General features: G+C 31.5%; 1 protein-coding gene and 2 pseudogenes across 1 annotated transcript; all 3 read right to left on the bottom strand.

The window, feature by feature from the left end:
• Window positions 1-5,098: 5,098 nt before the first annotated feature.
• LOC105634744 (cytochrome P450 93A2-like) lies at window positions 5,099-10,236 on the bottom strand (annotated as a pseudogene).
• On the bottom strand, window positions 7,157-7,842 carry LOC149498074 (3,9-dihydroxypterocarpan 6A-monooxygenase-like; annotated as a pseudogene).
• Window positions 10,237-11,272: 1,036 nt separating the features above from the next.
• LOC149498073 (putative 2-oxoglutarate-dependent dioxygenase AOP1) lies at window positions 11,273-19,253 on the bottom strand. Its single transcript, XM_089718449.1, has 5 exons — window positions 19,199-19,253; window positions 18,084-18,085; window positions 12,297-12,613; window positions 11,891-12,218; window positions 11,273-11,576 (listed from the first exon to the last, which is right to left on the bottom strand). The coding sequence occupies exons 1-5, from the start codon at window positions 19,251-19,253 to the stop codon at window positions 11,337-11,339; spliced, it is 942 nt and encodes a 313-aa protein (XP_089574575.1). The 3' UTR covers window positions 11,273-11,336.
• Window positions 19,254-23,319: the final 4,066 nt, after the last annotated feature.

Here is a 23,319-nt window from a genome sequence, read left to right as displayed (position 1 = left end):
CATTAATAATAAATATAAGTTGAGTATATCATAATATTCATATAGAAATCAGAAATATAAATATTGAACATTAAAGTCTTCTGTCTGGAGATATTTTTGATTTTGGCAAAAGAGGTTAATCTTTCGGGTAAAAAATTGGTCTAAGTTCGAATAGGACGACAAAAGAAACCTTCCACAATATTGTCCTAAATATTGTTTTTTCGGTAACTTGTTACAACCAACACCCATAGAAGAGTTTAATATATCAAATTTTAATGAAGGAGTATGCCGCACTACCAGACTCCATTGGTGAAACAAACTTACCCGAACTTGAAGATCTAAAGTCTTCAACCATAAACAGCCAACAATGCACTTTTTTTCTTTGAATTGCTCGAGAAATAAAAGATCCAGATAAAATTCTTCAATAACAAGGAACAACCATATGAAATGAGAGAAATTAATAACCTTAGCAAAAGAGTATTAAAAGCACTCAAGATCTATCAACTATTACAGATCTAAGACAATAAATCCAAAATTTATTCCAAACGATCATAGGTTTAGCATCATTAGAAAAAAAACTAATAAAAAAATAGAGAGAGATGAAAAGAAAGCACCGCTGATCAAAGAAACGGTCGATGGTAGTTTAGAAAAAAAATCTAGAAGAACACAAAAAAGAGAGAGCAAGAGAGAAATGGCTAAAGCCTTTTTCTTTTTTAATACAAAATGAATATTACGTGATACTGCTGATTAAGAAACCCAAAAAAAAAAAAAAAGAAAAGCTGTTGTAAGTTGATGTATATATAAATTGCTTGCTATTGTGATACATGTGTATGCATATACGGTTGATTGTGTAGCATTTGATTGTCATGAATTAGCAAAAATAAATTTCTTATTTATATTGCTTTTAAACGGGTCTGATGATTTTTGAAATAAGATTTTACAAATTAATTTTTAAAATTAATAATATTTTACAGACGGATTATCGTACATTTATCAATGGAATTCGATTTAAAACAAATATTGAAATTTTTTTGATGGATTGCCGACCGAATAAATGGTACTGACGAATAAATATTTATCAATGGAATCATTACAATGATTTTTCGACGTATTACGAGGATGGTAACGATGGTTTAGCAAAAAGATACCGATGGAAAATCTACCGACAAAGTCCCGAGTACATCGAACACCATTTTTCAACTAAATTTACTAAAGTAATTTACTATTTCCCGATGGATTTATCGTCGCTAATTCATGGATAAAATAGGCTTTGGTTGACAAATATTTACTTACCATTATTTTGCCTACAGATGGTTCGTTAATGGTAAATGAGTTGTTCGTTGAATGACGTGCATTAATATTTAAGGGAATAAAAAAAAAAAAAGCAGAAATGAAAAACAAAGAGATCGGGTGCTTACATATTCTTTTTTTTACATTTTTTTTCCTTTTTTCTGTGGTTTTTCTAAATTTCCAAATCGTCGTCTCTGATTAAAGTTTACTTTAAGGATCACTCTAATAAATATTATCAATATAATTAAGAATTAACAGAGTTTGTCCGCTTTAGATTATATTTTCCTATACCGAATCTATGAATTCACCTATAAATCAAATCAATAAAAATATAAATTTTAAAAAATTTTATTTTTATTTTATTAAAAATTTTTCCATATCTTCTTTATTTAGTATTATTTTTATATTTATTATTATTTTCTCTATCCATATAAATCTAATGTCATTTAGTATTATTTATTTATTATAATTACAATACTTGGATATTATATTTTTATTCAATTGATTGTATACATAGTAATCAATAGTTAATTTAATTTTGAATTTAAAAATTAAAGGGTGAAATATTTTTAATTATTTTGTCTTAGATTTTATGTTTGTAGATTGTTTTATTATTAACTAAAATCTTTAATAGCTTAATAAGGGAGAGATGTGATAATTGGAAGAATTTTTCACATCATGAACTAAAAGGAAGGAAAAAATAATTTTTGAAAAAAAAACAATTTTGAGAAATAAGTAACTAAAAACTGAAAACGGTTTCATGTTTCTAATAAATAAAAAACTAAAAGCAAACAACTGTAACAAATGGGCCTAAGTTAATGAGAATCTAAAATTAATGAAATTGTTTTCCATTCAAACAAAATAAAGTTAAGGAAAATGTAACAAAGTTGAGAGGGGGAAGGCAATTTATACGAGCACCGGAAATTTCTTGCCACATCTGTTCTACATGTGGTACTATATATCAAACTAATTAAAAAATATATTTTTTTTAAATATTAGTGCTTTGTTTTTTTTTTTTTTTTCCACTTTATAGTAAGAAAGACTCTAATTTAAATCAAAATACTGTTTATAATTGATTTGATATATAGGTTGACTCGTATACATATATAAATAAATCTTTCTTTTTACCACTTTTTGAAAATACATGTTTAACTAAGAGAAAGTCCGAGCAATGCACGAGTTGGTTTATTACCAAATTATATATATATATATATAATGAATTATAGATAGACGTGGCCACGGTTCCGGTTCCAAATTTTTAACAATCGGAACTGAACTGAAAATTGACGGTTTCGGTTACGGTTTGGAACCAAATGATTCCAGTTCCAATTTCGGTTTCTTAACGGTTCCAAAATTGACGGTTCTAGTCGATTTTCCAATCGATTTCAACTGATTCGAGACGATTCCGGACGGTTTCAACCGGAACCGGAACGTCGGTTCCAACTGATTTTGGGAACCGCCGGTTCACGGTTCCAAAACTGGTGGAACTAGAACTGAATCGGTTCGGACGGGTCCAGTTCCGATTCTCACCAGTTCGGAACTGAAGGTTTTGATTTCGAAAACCGGATTTTGGCTGCCCCTGATTATAGATCCTTTACGGAAAATTTAAAAATTAATGTAATGAACTTTAAATTTAATTTAGCAATACAATTTAAAAATAAATAAATTAGTTATATACATATATTCTATTAATAGATTATTTTTTTTCACTGATCTAACAACAATTGTGCAGTATTTTTTTTAAACGTACGATTGTCTAATAATAATAATAATTATTATTATTATTACTATTGCCTAGTGGTGTGCAATATTAGATAATTATCCTCGTTGATAATGAAAAAATATTTATCATAAAGCTGATCACACGTTCATATGTATATAGGAATAAACTTGAGCTAAAAGATAAAAAGAGAGAAAATTCGGTGATGATTTATAATCATATGCAAATCAATATTTATTCCTCCCACTTTGTACCAATGAAAAAAAAATGAAAATATGAGCATGATTGCACTACAAATCCCCTCAATAAGGAAACAAATCAAAAGTAAATGAAAATCTAATCTTATTTTATGTCATTTTCTCATTTTCTTGATGCACCTCTCCCTGAAATAATTATTAAGCAAAAGAAAAGCACCGAGATTGTAGATAAACTATGAAAGAAATTTTAATGTTCTTTGATACGTTGAGAGAAAGAGAAAAATGAAAGAAAACAATTTACTTTGCTTTGAAAAAAATTCATTGGTAAGAGGGACACTAACGAAAGCATATAAACAATAATTCTCTATGAGCTTTTATATTGATCTTCATCTGCATCTTGGAATAAAATAACACATATAGAAATAGAAGTTGATTCATCAACAATGCAATAATATATTTGGAAATAAAAAGAAATAAAAGAAACAGAAAGAAAATAACGGAAAAACTACGAAAACAAAGAATAGAGAAATAATACGCAGTGAACCAATAAATTAAGATGGGTGTAATCGAATTTGGTTAGATGCTTTACAACCTCAGCTTGCTTATATAGATAAAAAGAAAGTCAAAGGTTTATAAATTATATATTTTTGAATTTCAAACCAAGTAAAAATAAGCTTGAACTACTAATAAGATAATGATAAGATATATTTTGTTATCTTAACCAATTATAAATATATATATTCAATAAGAAATTATTTTTCTAACTAATTATTTATCCATGGAAAACTAAAAAATAAGATAAAAAAACTCAAAAATTTATAAAAAAGAGAAATAAGAATACTGGAAGCAGAGAATATCAAATCAGTTTTGTGGTGTATATATATATATAAAGACATGGAAAAAATGAGATAGAAGTACTATAATTTGGTGCTTTAATATAAGATACAATTAGCATTGGTTTTGTAGTAAATTAAATGTGGAGTTTTTATACTCATAAAAAAAATGTGAAGTTTTTAACTTTAAGAAAGGAATTTAAGCTTTGTACGATTTATTTTTAGAAAATTAATATGTGCCGATCATTTTCTTAATTATTGTAAAAAGATGAATGTTTCTGTTAAAGTGAAAGAAAGAGAGTATTTTTAATTTGACATGTTATAGCGGTATCAAATAGGTAAAATTTAGTTCGACATATAACTTATATTAAGTGACAATTTAATATAGTATTTAAAATATTATTTTTATTTTATTTTTATTTTTATATTTCTATTTAAGCTATTATTGATTTTTTATAAATAAAATTAGAAAAACTATTTTGCAATATTCTGTTAAATAGTTGTAGGCTCTAATGGTCCGTTTGCCATAAATGAATTCAATGGAATTCATTTGCTTTTAAAATTCTTTAGTAAATGAATTTTTCATATTTGGAATAACTTTAAAATTAAAAATTCATTTGTTATTATTTTTTAAAATATCATTGGCACAATAATTTTATAATATTAGAAGGATTGATAGTTTAGTCATAAAATTTTGGATTATTTAAATTTGTGGAATTCATTTGAAAATTTTACATTTTTGTTAACAGAATATAGTTTAATTATATCCAAATTTATTTTGTAGAATTTAATTTTTCATTTTTTGTATACTAAAATAAATTTAAATTTATACTAATAAATTTCACAAAATTTCATACAATTCATTTACTCCACGCGATGGCTAAGCTAAATTTAGTAAGTGAAACTGTGAAAGTATATCATAAACTCATTTATTGGACAAGAAGAAACAAATTAATTTTGGCTTTTGGATGTTAGAATGTTATGCACAACTGCATTAAACTTAGATTTTTTTTTTCCCTAAAAATAACGCAGTGGTCTTTAGTACATTCCATGTCTAACTAGTGCCTTGTAACTCCCTGTTAGAATGATAGAAATGGGTTTAGCCTAGTCACTGGAGCACAAATTAAGGGATTAGCCCTTGGAAGTGTTATACCAGGTCCTTCTTCCGTGTCAACAGTACTATTCCTTCCATCAACGTTCCATTTAAAGCATTGAATTATGGCAGCAAGTGTTGTTTGTACCAGTTGAAGTGCTAGTGAAGTTCTAGGGACCCTCGTCTTCCACTTCCAAATGGCAACTGATGGAAATACTGCCCTCTGACATCTACCTGATTGTTTCCATTTGCCTGTGTATCAAAAAACCTTTCTGGGCAAAACTCAAGTGGGTTTCCCAGTAGTTTGGATCCCTTCCAAGAGCCCATACATTGACAAACAGTCGAGTTTTTGCAGGAATTTCATATCCATTGACAGTGCAATCTTTACTTGACTCTCTCACAATTAATGGGCCTGGTGGGTGAATCCTTAATGTTTCCTTCACTATAGATTGGAGGTAGGGGAGGTTAGTTATATCTGATTCTTCAACTAGTCTGCTCTTTCCTACCACAAAATCTATTTCTTCCTTTACTTTCTTCAAAATGTCTGGGTGATTATTAGCTCTGCTAATGCCCATTCTATCGTAATGGCGGATGTGTCAGTCCCAGCTAGAAATATATCCTGTAAAAATGCTGATATGAGACATCAAATGATCATAATGTTACTTTAGCTATTATTACAAGGATATGAGTTAAGGAAATGATACATTACCAGGATAAATGCCTAAATGTTTTTCTTTAGTCAATTGCATTTCTGAGTTCTCATCTTCTGATCTGTTAAGTAAAATATCAAGTAAATCTTTCACTGAATCTCCTTCACCTGTTTCCTTGTTTATCTTCCTTGCCTCTTCATGTTCTGCTATGATCCTCTGCATCATTTTGTCAAACTTTTGACGAACTTTCTCAACCCTTCTTCTAAATCCCTGCAAATCCACATTCTTGCAAAACCAAATATAGTCTGACAAATTGAATTTCCCTGCAACCTCAAAAACATCTCGCACCAACTCTCTGACCTCACTGGCTTCGTCTTCATTATCTGAACACCTCTCGCTCATAGTCATTCTTGATATTACATTATTGGTTAGCCTTAGAAGCTGTCGTCCAACTTCAAAAGATTCACCTGCATTTGCTTTCGTTAGTATGGTGAGCAAAAACTGCCTTATCTCTTCACGCCTGACTGGGAAGAGCTGGTCTAACATTCGACCTCCGAGAAGTTCTGTCATGCAAATTTTCTTCATGAACTTCCAGTAAGGTCCAAAGGAGTGAAGGCCAAATCAGCTGAGCCATATGTGAGGTAATCCACCGGAGCCATATGTGAGGTAATCCACCGCAGCCACTTTTGGACGATCCAAGAAATAGATTTCGTGTGTTTTGAGGAACTCTTTTGCCATCTCTGGAGAGGAAACAACAATGCAAGGGACAGAACCAAGGGATAGGTGAATTAATGATCCGTAGCAAGTTGAAAGCTTGTGAAGAGCTTGATGAGGTAATGGAGGAAGGAGATGGAGGTGTCCAATGATTGGCAGGCTGGTGGTCTTGGTGGAAGATGGCCGGTGGTTTGAAATTTTTGTGGTATTGCTCTAACTGATGCTAGCCATATGAGAAAATGAAACATGTAATCTTGAATATCAGCCATGTTTGATGTTTGAATCTTTGTGATTTAATTGAAGGTTTGTAGGAGCTGTTTTAAATGAGGGGAGCTCTCTAAGTAATAGAGCTGCTTAGAATAAATAGAAAATGGAAAGAACGTCCCTCTTGCTTCATTTCATTATAGAAGACCAAAACAAATGATTGACTAAAAAAGCAAAAAGCAAAGAGAAATGATTAGTATTACCAAGCAAATTACCAAGTAATTTTATGTGGTCCCAATAACATCATTGGAGTAAGCAATACAGATAGTAAGAACACTTGGATTAGGTGGGACCCAACGTAAGTCGGTAGAGTTCTGTAAGCCATAAGTGATAAGCTTTACGGGCCAATTTCTGAACATGGTGGCATGCAAACATTAAATCTAAAAATCACTATTAGCTAAATCGGATTGTATTTTTTATCTTTTTAGAAGACATAAAACATCGCCTAAACTTAATTTCCCTGTATGCTTTAAACAAGTCTTGACCAACTCTTCAATCTCCTCCGCCTCGTTATTGCTGCCGGGGCACCGTGTGCTCATAGCCATTCTGCAAATAGTGTTATTCGTTAAAGCATTAACTTCTTTACTTAAATCGCATACTTTTCCTTCTTTTGCTAATCTCATCACTGATTCTACAAGTTTGACTGTTTCTTCGTCACATACGTTAGTGAACTTATCAAGCTGAGGCACAGAAAGGAGTTTGGTCATACTTAACTTTTTCATGAATCTCCAATAATCGCCAGATTGGGCAGTGACGAATCTTGAACCTCTTTAAATGAAATATTCAGAAGAGCCAAATTCAGGTCTAGAAGAGAAATTTAGGTCATGGTTTTGAATATTTCTTTAGCTGCTGTAGCATTAGAGGCAACAACACAAGTTGATGCACCTAAGCGAATCTCCATTAGTGGACCATACCGGCCAGCTAGCTCTTGGAAAGATTTGGGTAGGACGGAGCCAATAAGGTGGAGGTGGCTGATAAGTGGAAGAGCCGGTGGGCTTGGTGGTGCGTGAATTTGGGTAGGAGGTTTGAATGATTTGATGAACAAGTGAACTAGAAAAGCAGTGATGAACCAAATAAGAAAGAGAGGATAATAAAACGACATAGCGCCCAGGGCCATGGATAATTCAAGAGAGGACTATAGATAATACTTGGTTTTGGTTTGTTAGAAAGGAAGCTTATAGCAAATGCTTTTATATTGAGTTGGGATGATGGGAAATTGGCAAATAGGTATATGCTTTGCTTTTGTACTTACTTGTTAGAACATCATTTTCAAATATTTTCTTTTTCTTCTCGAGTGTGTTTGAAAACTTCTAAAATTCGAGCCTTGGTTGATTCCTATATTAAAGTTACATATATTTTTTTAAAATTAAAAATAAATAGATATGAAAGTAATTGAAATCAATATCAAAAGCGATATGACTTTTATCCATAAGAAGTATTCAAATGGTAAAATACATTTGAATTCAGCGATGATCTTTACAAGGTCAAAATTAAGTTTTTCATAGAAAATGATAGCCACAAATCCCCAAAACGAAAATAATCTCTTTGTACAAAAAAAAAAAAAATAAAGGGAGATTATTTTGTCACAAAATTATTAGCACTGTGTTTAGAATAATTTGATTAATTTCAAATTTTATTAGTATAATTAAAAATAATTTTTAGAAGATGTTAAAATATTGAATTGGTCCTTACACTTTTTCAATTACTCCAACCATAATAGATTCTTTTAAGTCTAATTGATTCTTAAACTTTTAATTTTAAGTTAATTAAGCCTAAATTTATGTGAAACAACTTATATATGTTCATAACACTTCTACCTTTCTCATTTAAAAAAATTAATTATTTTAAAAAAATAAATATAAATAGAGTAAAATGATTAGATTGATAGCAAATATGCTTGAAATGAAAAGTTTCAAAGTTTTTTTTTATCAGCAAGTTAAATTTAAATTTGATTAGTAGGATTAGATGTATTGTTTTGTTATTTGTTGATATTTTGCCTTCAATTTGTATTTCGCTTTTTTTTTTTTTTTTTGGTAGAAAATTAATTTGTCTGTATTTACTTTCAAGTATTGAGATAGTTAAGCTCAATTAACGTAAAGTTAGAGAGTTCATTGTCAATTAGGCAGAAAAATCTATTGGATTTTATTAGACTAATAAAAAAATTTTTGGGCACTAATTTAATTTTGAAGTCTATTTAATTAGAATTTAATAATATTTTAGCATGCAAAATAGATAAAAGTTGATTGATTTATTTAAATTAACTTTATTTATAAAAAAATTAACTTTATTATTTTCTAAGGGGTCTTGGTTTTCCATTCATGAAACTCTTTAATTTGAACTAAATTGAAAATATCTGTTGAATCTACTCATTTTGTTTCCCAATGTTATTATTATATTGTTTGAGTGTACACTATTTGTATATATATCAACAATAAGTCTTATCTAGGATAGCAAGCTGTCTCAATCACAACAATAAGTGTTATCTAGGATAGGAAGCACAATTAGTAGAAAAATACAAAAAAAAAAAAAAAAAAAATTACGTTAAAAGGGGATTATAGCTCTTGATTCTTTAAGAAAAAAAAATACAAGTTGGTGCTCAAAATCTTCACAAACTTTCTTAAGCTTTCTTCCAATTCCGTGCAAATCATTTTTGAATGGAAAACCAAATAAAGTCTGACAAATTAAATTTCCCTGAAAATTCTGCAGCATCGTGCAACAACTTTCTCACCTCATTGGCTTCATCTTCATTATTTGAGCACCTTTTGCTCATAGTCATTCTTGATATTACATTATTGGATAGCATCAGAAGCTGTGGTCCGACATCAACAGACTCGCCCGAATTTGCTTTCTTTAGCATCAACTTTAGAAAGTGCCTTATCTCTTCGCGCCTGACTGGGAGGAGCTGGTCTAACATTCGACCTCCCAGTAGCTCCTTCATGCAGATTTTCTTCATGAACTTCCAGTAAGGTCCATAAGCAGCAAAGGCGAAACCAGAGCCACATGTGAGGTAATCTACAGCAGCCATTTTTGGACGATCCAAGAAACAATTTTCGTGGGTTTTAAGGAATGCTTTCGCCATCTCTGGGGAAGAAGCAACAACGCAAGGGACAACCAAGGAATAGGTGAATTAAAGGTCCATAGCGAGTTGAAAGCTTGTAAAGAGCTTGATGAGACATTGAAGCAAGGAGATGGAGATGTCCAATGATTGGTAGAGCTGGAGGGCTAGGTGGAAGATGGCTTGTGGCTCGAAATTTTTTTAGTATTGCTCTAACTGCAACCACGGATGCTAGCCATATGAGAAAAAGCATTATGAACTCTTGGAAATAAGCCATGTTTGGATCTTCCGGATTTAATTGAACAAGACAAGGTATCTGAGAGCTGTTTATTACTAGAAATGTTCCTTGATGCTCTGCAAGAAACGGCGGAGGGGCATTTCAAAGAAAATGATTTACTGAAAAGCAAATTAATAATAATGATTACATTTGTCAATCCACCATTGGTTTGTCACTCCATGTACGACATCTACATAGAATCACGATTGTATTATATAATTTTCCATTAGTTGTGAGTAGAATATATAAACTGCAGGTATCAAGCAATTTCTTTTGTTAATTTTCTGAAACAAATAATTTAGTTAACTCTAAATGAATGCTACATATGTTTATATATATTGGTTAGGTTTAGACACTTTCTATTGTACATAAAATATATACCTCCTATGCATATTATATTGCAAGTTGTGACTATGTCAACTCTAAGTATTGACTCTAAGTGTGTGGGTATATATATATAGAGAGAGAGAGAGGTTAGCTTTAAACAATTTGTATTGTACATATATGTCTCTTATGCATATTATATTAGTTGTGACAATTTGTGTTGTACATTTTGTATTGTGTTGTACATATATGTCTCTTATGCAAATTAATATAAACTCTAGGTATCAACTTGTTTCTTTCGTTGATTTTCTATTACGAATAATTTTTGTTGACTCTAATTGAATGCTACATGCATGTATTGGTTATTAGACAAATTTTTATTGCACATAAAATATGTTTGTTATGCATATTATATTGCAAGCTATGAGTATAGAATATTATCTCTAGGTATCAATTTCTTTCTTAGTGTGCTTATTTATTTTAACTTAATCTAATTTAATCTATATAATTATTTTAATTCAACCTGTACTTATTGTCCCACTAATCTTTGTATCAGATTCTATTGATTTTGTATGATTGCAGTGATTATATTCACAATCACATATAAACACAATTCATAGAAAAGTAATTTATTGTTAATTAGAAGTTTTATGTAAATAACTCAACTTGTATTATCTTAACAACTTAATTATATTAAAGTAGGAGTACATAGAACGAGTACAAACAGTATAATCCATTAAACAAACATCAATTCCATATTTATTCAGAGACCAACACACCTTATGGATATATATGTGTGTGTTCGGCCAATATCTTATTTTAACTTAACTATTTTAAACTACGAATACCTAAAACGAGTACAAACAATATAAAAAACACCAATTCCATATTTATTCAGAGACCAACGCAGCTTATAGATAGGTGTGTATGTGAAAGGAGCTCAAAGGCCGGTATATGCTTTCAAAGAATGGTGCTGCTTGTGACCTTCAGGGGTACCAAAGAAATGAAGCAGACCAATGTGATCAAAGGGTTTATACATTAATGGATGATCATCATCAGCAAATTCTTCTGGCACTTGCATTATTCCTTTGACAAATGAGAATAGCCCAACTGAGAATCTTTTCTCCTTACTTATTGTCACTCTATGATCACAACCATCAATCCTATCATTGCTCCATCCCTATCATCAAATTCAAACACTCATCACAACTAATTGATTTATATAATACTCGTTCCGTCCAATAATTTTTATCCTGATCTAATTTGCATATAAATTAAGAAAATTTAATTAACATTACTAAACTATCATTTTTTCTTTGTTTTTTCTAATATACCCTGACGTTAATATCCATTTAAAATTAAACGATCCATATTAAATGTTCTTGAATACCAAATATTGTCTTTTATCAAATTTAGTAAATGACCTCTAGAATTATGACGAAATTTATTAATATCAAATATTGTTCGATAGTTACTGAACCTTTAGTCCCTTACCATGATTCCTTCGCCTGCCAAGACTAAAAAATCTGAAGAAGCAAATTGAACATCAAGCCACTCTCCATTCTTTGGTTTAATTTGCAAACCATTAACATCATTCTGATGAAGTATGGTAAGGAAACTTTTGTCCATATGGGGATGCAATCCCTGTTTGGTTTCATTTTCATTTTCTTGAGGAACTATATAGTTCAAAAATCGCGCAAAGTAAGTGGTCGATTCCGTATGGGACTCATAGTACTTCTCCACCCCATAACCATCGAAGATCATCTTCACCACCATTTTATGTAGCTCTTCCACTGTCTTTGTGTATGAGTGAACAATTTTGCTATCAAATAAAAAAGAAAATAATTAAATTTTGAAAAATATTAGAGCCGAAGCTAGCCATAAATTAAAAAAATCTCACCAGAAATTATTATTGCCATTAGGCCACATGGTTTTTGTGAAATCTTGAATTCCTTCAGGAGTTTCTACACGAGTGATTGCCATGGATTCCATGAAAGATCGGTCGGGTACATGTTCGATAAACCCAGTGAAAGGTACGTCAGAAACATTTTTCCTTTTGGTCTCAAGAGGAAGGTCAAACAATTCTTCTAGTACGTTAAACAAGTCTTCATCTAGTTGAAGGGGAACTTTATCGTAAACGGCTACGAAGCATCCATACTCCTCTAGTGCTTTCAAAACATCCTTGCATTTGCTCACCCAACCACTTGTTCCTTCAGCCTCCAAGTTTTTGTTGGATTTAATTTTCTATTGTGGGCTTAATATGTAAAATTAAATATGTACAGCAGTCCAATTGTAAAGTCAATTTCAAATGTGGTCTTGATTGTGAATAATTGACTATTGAGGTATTAACTAATTATAGATATTAAGTGTAGAGACCATTATATAATTCCTATTTCGTTAAAGGACCGAAATAGGAATTGTACTAACCCTACAGGTATATAAAGGTCGTGGTCCCCAGAGGAGTTGAATACGATTCAGTTTTACGTTTTTTTCGTACTGCTTCCGCTAAATCGATTCTTCAATTTTCTGGAAGGCTGCAAACCTAATTCTACACATCAAGATCGACGAACAACGATGTCAGGTACGCAACATTTTCTAATTCAATCTATTTTGTTGAATCTAGTGGTTTGCACGATCTAGGTTATTGTTGAATTGTTTGAGATTAACTCTTCACAAGTGGTATCAGAGCCTTGTGCATAATTGCTAGATTTTAGATTGATTTTCGTATGTTTTTTTTTTATTATTATTTTATTATTTGTTTACCCTGCTGTTTACGGATTGAGGGTTTTGTTTAATAATAAAAAAAAAAAAATTTTTTTTTTTTGTTCTCACTGTTCTTCGGATTCCCCATGAACAGGTGAGAGGTTTTGAACTAATGCCATTGACTATTAGTTGTTCGTTTGGTTTTATTTTTTTTTAGCAGGATTTTATTAAAAAAAAAAAAAAAAGGAAGTCGGCGGCACATGTTATTTTCCTCTTTAATCGTTTTTGTGTTTTTAGGGTTAGGGATGGAAAATAACAGTTAGGTCCCTGGAAAATTTCGTATTAGGTCCTTAATTTTTTTGTAACTTCAGATTAGGCCTCTAAGTTTCTGTAACTTCAGATTAAGCCCCTAATTTTCTGTAACTTCAGATTAGGCTCTTAATTTTCTGTTTTCTTTCGTCTAGACCCATGGACATATATTTAATTACATTAGACCCCGAACTTTATTTATTCAAATTTATTTAGTCCTATTTTATAACTTAGTCTCTAATTTAGTGACTTAAAGACTAGATTATTTTTTTTTTTTGGGCTAAATAATTTTAGATTATTAAATATTTAGACAATCAATTCATTTAATTGCAATTGTTTTGTTTTAATTACAATTAAATGATTTAATTTGTCGACTTGAGATTAAATTTTGGAGTGATTAAGTCCCTATTGTGTTTGATATTTGTTAAAATAAATTGATTTGATCAATAAGTCACCAAAGTGACCTGTATTGCTTGAATTGATTTATTTTAGAATATTAGACAGGTGTATTAAAATTCGTTGCGGATAGTTAATCGGGCCAAAGGAAGGTTGCTATCTGGCTGAGTTTTGAATACATGTTTGGCAATAAGTATGTGATAATTGTTTGATTATTTTCCATGACAATGATATATCGGCCCAAAGGAAGATTTATTATTTGTCAGGACTATGTTATCAATATTTGATTGCTGCGTTGAGATACTAATTACAAATTAATGTTTTACATCCAAAGATGAGAATATTAATGTTGTGTCTGTATCTTATTTCCAATTTTTGATCTCTACTTATGTGAATTGTTTCATTTGTGGATTGTGAGCTTATACTTGTCTATTTGTTTATTTTCTCTGATGTCAGCTGACATGTCATTTAATCCTGATTGTGTCCCTAAACTTGAGGGATCAAATTTTGAGTCTTGGAAATCAGACATTATGATCTTTCTGGGCTGTATGGATTTGGATCTTGCATTCAGGATGGACGAACCTGCTCCTCTTACTGATACGGGCACTGATGTTCAAAGGGTTCAGTATGAGAAGTGGGAGCGTTCTAATCGCTTAGGTCTGATGATCATGCAGAAAGGAGTCCCAGAACATGTTCGAGACTCTGTCTCAGCTGAAAAGAACAATGCTCAAAACTATCTTGCCGAGCTGGAGAGGGCTTATGTCAAGAATGAAAAAGCCGAAGTGGGAACACTTTTAGGAAAATTAACCTCCATGAAGTTTGCTGGCAATGGTGGTGTTCGGGAGCATATTCTTAGCATGTCTCAGATTGCAAAGAGACTGAAGGCGCTGGGTATGGCTTTACCAGATGACCTTTTAGTCCATTTGGTTATGAATTCTCTTCCTTCTCAGTATGGACAAATTAGCACTTCCTATAATTGTCAGCCGAATAAATGGACTCTTAACGAGCTCATTTCTCATTGTGTTGATGAGGAGGAAAAGATGAATTCTAACAAAAGAGAGAGTGATCATTTTGTTTCTTCAGCTGGGAAGGGCAAGAACAAGAAAAGAAAGAGGCCTTTTGCAAAGACTGTTGAAAAGGCTATTGAGAAACCTGCTGCTGCTACTGCTGTATATCCAGTACAAAAGAAGCCTTATGTGCCAAAATGCTTCTTTTGTGGAAAGACGGATCACTTGAGAAAGGACTGTCCTAAATTTGCTATTTGGCTTGCAAAGAAGGGTAAGTGCCTTGTTTTAGTCTGTTGCGAAGTTAATTTAACTTCAGCTCCTAAAAACACTTATTGGGTGGATTCTGGTGCTACCGCTCATATAAGTGTTTCATTGCAGGGCTGCCTCAACTACAGAAAGCCAGATGACGGTGAAAGATACGTCTATGTGGGAAATGGCGATCTGGTTGAAGTAGAGGCAATTGGACATTTTAGATTATGTTTAAGTAATGGCTATTTTTTGGATCTTATAGATACTTTTGTTATTCCCTCTTTTAGAAGGAATTTGATTTATGTTTCCTTTTTGGACAAATCTGGTTTTCATTGTTCTTTTGGAGACAGTGTATTTACTTTATCTATGAATTCAAAAGTTTTGGGTACTGGTTGCTTGAATGAATGTGATAATCTATATATGTTAGACATTGATACTAGTTATCATGAATCCCTGCATGTTACTACAAGAGGTACCAAAAGAAAGTTGAATATTGATAACTCAATTGTACTTTGGCATAGACGTTTGGGTCATGTATCCAAATCAAGAATTGAGCGTCTTGTTTCTGATGGTATCTTAGATACACTTGATTACACAGGTTTGGATTCTTGTATTGAGTGTATTAAAGGAAAACAGACTAAACAAAAGAGACTAGGTGCCACTCGGTCATCCAATGTTTTAGAACTGATTCATACAAATATTTACGGTCCATTCCATATTGCAGCTAGAAATGGCCAAAGATATTTTATATCATTCATTGATGACTATTCTCGTTATGGTTACTTATATCTCATTCATGAAAAATCTGAGTCTTTGGACGTGTTCAAATCTTATAAAGCCGAAGTTGAAAATCAATTAGGAAAGAAGATTAAATCTGTTCGATCTGACCGTGGTGGTGAATATTATGGTAAATATGACGGTTCAGGCGAACAACGTCCAGTACCTTTTGTGCTTTTCCTACAGGAATGTGGAATTGTCCCTCAATATACAATGCCTGGTACTCCCAGCATGAATGGTGTATCTGAGAGACGTAATAGGACTCTTATGGATATGGTAAGGAGTATGATTAGTCATTCTACTTTACCAGAGTCTCTGTGGGTGAAGCGCTAAAGACAGCAGCTTATCTTCTCAATAGGATTCCATCTAAAGCAGTTGCTAAAACACCTTATGAACTTTGGACTGGACGTAAGCCTAGTCTAAAGCATCTTCATGTTTGGGGATGTCCAGCTGAAGCAAGGCCTTACAAGCCGAATGAAACAAAACTGGACTCCAAAACTATCAGCAGCTACTTTGTTGGATATTCTGAGCGGTCTAGGGGTTACAAGTTTTATAATCCTACTTCCAGAACTCTTTTTTTGAAACGAGAATTGCAACATTTTTTGAGGATGTTGATTTTGGAGGGAGAAATAAAGAAAGAAACATTGTCTTTGAAGAGGAACCAAGTAAGGATGATTCAGTTCTCATTCCTTTTGTTGTTTCTGATAGCGTATAGACTCTAGTTGCTCCTGTCGCTATTCAAGATCCAATTCAAGACAATGTTATTCTTCCTCAAGAACAAATTCAACAACCTCAAGAATTAGAGCCTGTTCAAATGCCTTTGAGGAGATCTACTAGGGAAAGAAGAAGTGCTATTCCAGATGATTATATAGTGTTTCTTTAGGAACATGAGGATACTGTAGACATGATAGACAATGATCCAGTTAGTTTCTATCATGCCATGCAGAGTTCTGACTCCCATAAGTGGATTGAGGCAATGAACGAAGAGTATAAGTCTATGCAAGACAATCAAGTTTGGGATCTTGTTCAATTACCTGAAGGAAAGAAACCCATTGGTTGCAAATGGATATTTAAAACCAAAAGGGATTCTCAAGGTAATGTGGAAAGATATAAAGCACGTCTTGTAGCAAAAGGCTTTACTCAAAAGGAAGGGATTGACTATAAAGAAACCTTCTCTCCAGTTTCTTCGAAGGATTCTTTTAGGACAATCATGGCCTTAGTTGCAAATCTTGATCTTGAGCTTCATCAAATGGATGTTAAGACTGCGTTTCTCAATGGCGACATTGATGAAACAATATATATGGTGCAACCAGAAAATTTTGTAATTGGAGATCCAAAACATCTGGTATGCAAATTAAAGAAATCCATTTATGGACTTAAGCAAGCTTCTCGTCAATGGTACTTTAAGTTCAACCAAGTAATTGTCTCGTTTGGCTTTGAGGCAAATGCTGTTGAAAATTGTGTGTACCATAAGTTCAGTGGGAGTAGGTTTATCTTTTTGGTCTTATATGTGGATGACATACTTCTTGCTACTAATTGTAAAGTCTTGCTGCATGAAACCAAAGTTTTTCTTTCAAAGCATTTTGAGATGAAAGATTTAGGTGAAGCTTCTTTTGTTTTAGGGATTCAGATACATCGAGACAGTTCTCGAGGTATTCTTGGATTATCACAAAAGAGCTATATTGATAAAGTGCTCAAGAGATTTGGTATGCAGAATTCTAGACCATTGGATACCCCTATTGCAAAAGGTGATAAATTTAGTAATCAACAGTGTCCAAAGAGTGAACTTGAAATTCAGGAAATGCAAAAGGTTCCTTATGCGTCAGTTGTAGGAAGTCTTATGTATGTTCAAGTTTGTACTCGTCCAGACATTTCTTTTATAGTTGGCATGTTAGGTAGATATCTTAGCAATCCAGGAATGGATTATTGGAAAGCAGCCAAAAGAGTTATGAGATATCTTCAGAGGACTAAGGGACATATGCTCACATATAGGAGATCAGATCAGCTTGAGATCATTGGGTATACTGATTCTGATTTCGCTGGATGCCAAGACAGTAGAAAATCCACATCTGGCTACATTTTTCTATTGGCTGGTGGTGCTATTTCTTGGAAGAGTGTGAAACAAACTCTAGTAGCAACCTCCACCATGGAAGCTGAATTTGTAGCATCTTATGAGGCATCCAATCAAGCTATTTGGCTGAGAAACCTTGTCACTGGGCTGCGTGTAGTAGGTGGAATAAAAAGACCACTGAAGTTGTATTGTGACAGCAGGTCAGCCATTTTATTCTCCAACAACAACAGGAGCTCTTCTCGATCAAAACACATTGAGATTAAGTTCTTGGCTGTGAAGGAGAGGGTACAGAATGGACAGATATCCTTAGAGCATATTGGAACAAACTCTATGATTGCGGATCCGCTTACAAAGGCAGTGATACCGAAAGTTTTCCATGAGCACACCGCTCATATGGGTATCGTTTTGTTTGAGACTGTCTAGTTTTAGTGGGAGTTTGCTCTTTATGTATACATTATGTTTTTTGAATGCTCTATTTTGTTTTGGATATGTTTTATTATGAAATTTTGTTGAGTACTCATTTTGGTTGATGGTTACACTCTGTATTATTATTATTATTTTGCTTGATCTCACTTTTTTTGGTGACCAGTTGGAAACAGACATGATGATCACATTACATGTAGTTTTCATGCTACACTTCTATAATGAATCTATGTCATTTAGGGATATTGGTAATGTAGTTGATGATGAACTTAGTCATGAGATCTATGGCGAATGTTTCTTCAGCTCTTTATCAATATAACTAATGGACGAGATTGTTTTTGGATACCTTGTATGACTGCGTTTGTTGAGCTCATTTTGGTGTATGTATTTTATTTAACATATGTTCGCCCAAGTGGGAGATTGTTGGATTTAATTTTCTATTGTGGGCTTAATATGTAAAATTAAATATGTACAGCAGTCCAATTGTAAAGTCAATTTCAAATGTGGTCTTGATTGTGAATAATTGACTATTGAGGTATCAACTAATTATAGATATTAAGTGTAGAGACCATTATATAATTCCTATTTCGTTAAAGGACCGAAATAGGAATTGTACTAACCCTACAGGTATATAAAGGTCGTGGTCCCCAGAGGAGTTGAATACGATTCAGTTTTACGTTCCTTTCGTACTGCTTCCGCTAAATCGATTCTTTAATTCTCTGGAAGGCTGCAAACCTAATTCTACACATCAAGATCGACGAACAACGATGTCAGGTACGCAACATTTTCTAATTCAATCTATTTTGTTGAATCTAGTGGTTTGCACAATATAGGTTATTGTTGAATTGTTTGAGATTAACTCTTCACAGTTTTCACTTGTGAAGTCTATCACAGGAAGCTTAGAGTTGGACAAAGAACCCATAGATACAATTATAAAATTATTTTATGATGGAGGATAGAACAAAATAGAGAGGAAAACCCTACTTTTTGTGATTCTCAAAGCTCTTTGTAGTCTTAGTATTTATAGACTAAACCCTAAATTAAATAATATGAATTAATTAAGAATCCAAGGCCGACTTGGAATAAATAAAAATAAACTTCCTATTAATATGAATCGAGCCAAACAATTACCTTACGGTTCCCTAGAGAAGCAAGCCACACATGAATATGAAATAAACTTCCTATTAATACGGATCGAGCCATTAAAAAACAATTACCTTACGGTTCCCTAGAGAAGCAAGCCATACATGAATATGAAGCTTGTCGTGAGCTAAGCGACAATTTCTCATTTAGGGCTCGTTTGGTTTAACGGTTCATACCAGCTGGTGGTTGATGGTTGATGTGTATATACTTCCTCTATTTTTTTTATTTAGATAAAATTTCCTTTTTGGTTGTATTTTTATATAAAGAATTTTACTCAAAATAGTAACTTTGAGATGCAAGCGAAGTTTAAAAGACTAGAATACCCTTGGAAGTATATGTGTTTGTTTTAAGATTGAAGCTTAACAATGAAGGAAAGTGGCATACAAAAATATTATTCTCAGCATTTAATGTACATGTGTTTCAAAGGACAAGTTATCAACTCACTTTTTCATCTCATTTTATAGTAATAGCTGTCGTTTTTATAAATTCGGTCACAAAAATAAAGTTCTGATATTAAACGTCAAAATAATGGCACGTAAACACAAATTTAACATTTATTTGTATGTTTGATTAATATATGTCCACTTTTATCATTGTAAATTTGGTCACAACTGTTGACGTTAGGAACGAATATATGTTATGCTCAGTTAAGTTTTAAAAACAGTCACGTTTTGTTTTTAAAAGTGCAGGTGTGTTTTGATTATTGAAAAAAAGAGGGAAATTAGGGTTTGTTTTTAGTACTTATGCACTTTGTCAATGGTTTTTGTTTTTTTGTGTTAGTCAACGATTGTGAAGTTATGGAAGCCACTTCCATTTTGTGGCATTGTTATTAGTAGTTGTGCACTTTTTCAATGGTTTTTATTTCTCTGTGTTAATTAATGGTTGTGAAGTTCTCTAAGCCAATTTGTAGCCTTTTTATTATTAACCGTGCGCTTCTGTAAACCATTTTGTGGTCTTATTACTATTAGTTGTGCACTTTTTTAATAGTTATTATTTTCTGTGTTAGGTAATAGTTGTGAACTTCTTTAAGCCACTTTGTGGCCTTTATTGTTATTAATCGTGCACTTTTTAAAATACAGTAATTTTTTCTTTCAAATCCTTGTTATGGTTGTATTCTTTTTTAAGCCATTTTGTAGCCTTTTATTAATACTTAATAGTAGTTGTGAACTGTTGTAAACCATTTTGTGACTTTATTATTATCAGTTGTGCACTTTGTCAAATCCTTATAATGATTGTACTCTTTTGCAATCGACTTTGTGGCCTTATTATTATTAGTTGTGCACTTTTAAAAATGTAAAGTTGCCAAATATTTTGCTAGATTGTACATTTTTTAAAAAAATTGCCACTTCAAACACATACTAAAACTCAAATTTTAGTATTCAATTTCAAATTAAAACTTGCTAAGGTGTCAAATACAGTAATTATCATTTTTAAGAAATGCATAAGTATATGAACATAAATTGATAAGAGAAGATAACAAGATTAAAATTGAGAAGATAATTAATCTCATTAATTTAAATCAGATCAAGGAAACTTGGACAAAAAAAACAAAAAAATAAAAATGCATATTTAAATAAAAAAACTCTTAAAACTAAATATAGCTAACCATTTGAAGATATAAGTTTAGAATATATCAATTTTTTACGTTTTTTGAGCACATATTATGTAAAACGTCTACATTGTAATAAAGTGTGATAGAGTTAATAAAGAAGATTAAAGTAACATTCAAAGGATGCAAATAGGTAATAGATGCACTTCTTAGGACTGCCTTTTGCGTTAGCTATTATTCCCATAATTAATGAAGAAATGAAGGACATTTTAGGAAGTAAACTTCATTTAACTAACTTTTTTAATCCAAAAGCTTTTTCTGTTTTCTCTAAATAAAGAGAACAGAGAGAGTATATCTTTTTAACTTAAAGTGAATATATTATTTTTATTTTAATGTATTACATAAATAAAAATATTAACTAATTTTTAAAATAATATTTAAGAAAAAATTTTAAATAAATTATATATGAAATCCGGGCCTAACAAAGCAATCCTAATTTCCCCATTTATGGAAAATGGAAAAACTAATCGTTAGATATGTCTTTTGATGAAATAACCTAGAGAGTTGGAAGAACTCCGTTGTTAAACTTGATGACTTCCTGGGAAGTTCCCCATTTCACCTACGAGATAAAACGTATGGATCTTGTCAATCTAAGTATGAGATGAAATTGACTTGATTTAAAACGGACAATTCCTCTGGAGGTTGGAGTTGGGCATGATAATTTTATAAGAAATGTATCAATTCATATTATAGGGCTTAAATTTGACTATTTGAATTTTATATTAATGATTTCAATATTAAAATTGGATTTGTTTTAAGCCTTGATTTGGAACCGAGGGAGAAATTGATTTGATTTTGACCAAATTGATTTTGAATTGGACTATAGGGCTTAAATTTAATTTATTTTGACTCTTTTAATTTAATTAGACTTGGCCTATTGGAATTATTTTGTTTTAGTTATGGAGGTTAAAATTTAATTGTAATTATCTTGTCAGTCCAGTATATGATAAAATTGGCTTGATCGAAAGTGAACAATTCCTTTGGTGGTTGGAGTTGAGCATGATAATTTTATAAGAAACGCATCAATTCATATTATAGGGCTTAAATTTGACTATTTGAATTTTATATTAATGATTTCAATTTTAAAATTGGATTTGTTTTAAGCCTTAATTTGGAATTGGGAGAAATTAATTTGATTTTGACTAAATTGAATTTTAATTGGACTATAGAATTTAAATTTAATTGATTTTTACTAATTAATTTAATTAGATTTGACCTATTTGGAATTATTTTGCGTTAGCTATGGAACGTAAAATTTAATTGTAAAGGTCGGTTTAAATTAATTTTGACTTAGTGAAAAAAAAAATAATAAAAACAGCCTTACATGCCAACTTTGACTAATAGCTAAATAATAATAATAATAATAATAATAATAATAATAATAAAAGATAAAATTAAACTAAACCTAGCGCCTACCAGAGAGGACCAAAGCCACGCATGGATACGAAGCTGGCCGTGAGCCAAACATTTTTCCGTTTATCAGTGTTTTAGAATAAAAAAAAAGATGAAAATAATCTTATTTTAATATTGATTTTATAAAATTATATTATTGGGGAGTATTTTAGAAAATAAAAAACAAATTGATGAGTTTTAATCCTGAATTTGTTACAAATATGATTACATGGATATCAATTGCACATTTTAAGTTAAAGTACATAATTTAGCCCTTGAAATTTGATTAAATAAAAAACTTTATCACTTTAAACTTTAAAATGGACTTTATGGTACCTTAAACTTCACTTTTTTTTTTTTTTTATCCTTTTTTGATAAATGGAGGCCCAATGGAGAAGTGATAACTTTTGAAAAGGTAATTTGAACTCGAGACCTTCAACTCACCTCATCATTTTACGATAGGTAAGAAGATCAATCAGACCACACTCGATTGACACATTTAGCTTCACTTTCTATAATAATATCACTCCTTGTTACATTAAAAGGAGCAATTTTAACATTATTGACTTTTATATATAAAATATTATTATCATTTAATATGTGGTTTTTTTTAAAAAAATAATTTGATATGTAGTTAATATGACTTTTGTAACAATAATTTTTATATTTTTTTAACTATTTAATAAGTGTTTAATCGATAAAATTTTATAAATTGAGGTACTTAATAGGTCAAACTAAATATTTAACAAGTTCAATTCTACAAGTTGAAGTATTTTATGGGTCAAAATAAAAAATTAAGAGTGGCACATGGGTTTTTATGAAAAGTACATGGAAAATTTATATA

The sequence above is a fragment of the Jatropha curcas genome, chromosome 2 (assembly GCF_041381405.1).
Source record: "Jatropha curcas cultivar XTBG-Jc1 chromosome 2, XTBG_Jcur_1.0, whole genome shotgun sequence".
NCBI lineage: Eukaryota > Viridiplantae > Streptophyta > Magnoliopsida > Malpighiales > Euphorbiaceae > Jatropha > Jatropha curcas.
Note: the sequence above shows the minus strand (reverse complement) of the source record. Positions and strands in the feature narration are given on the sequence as shown.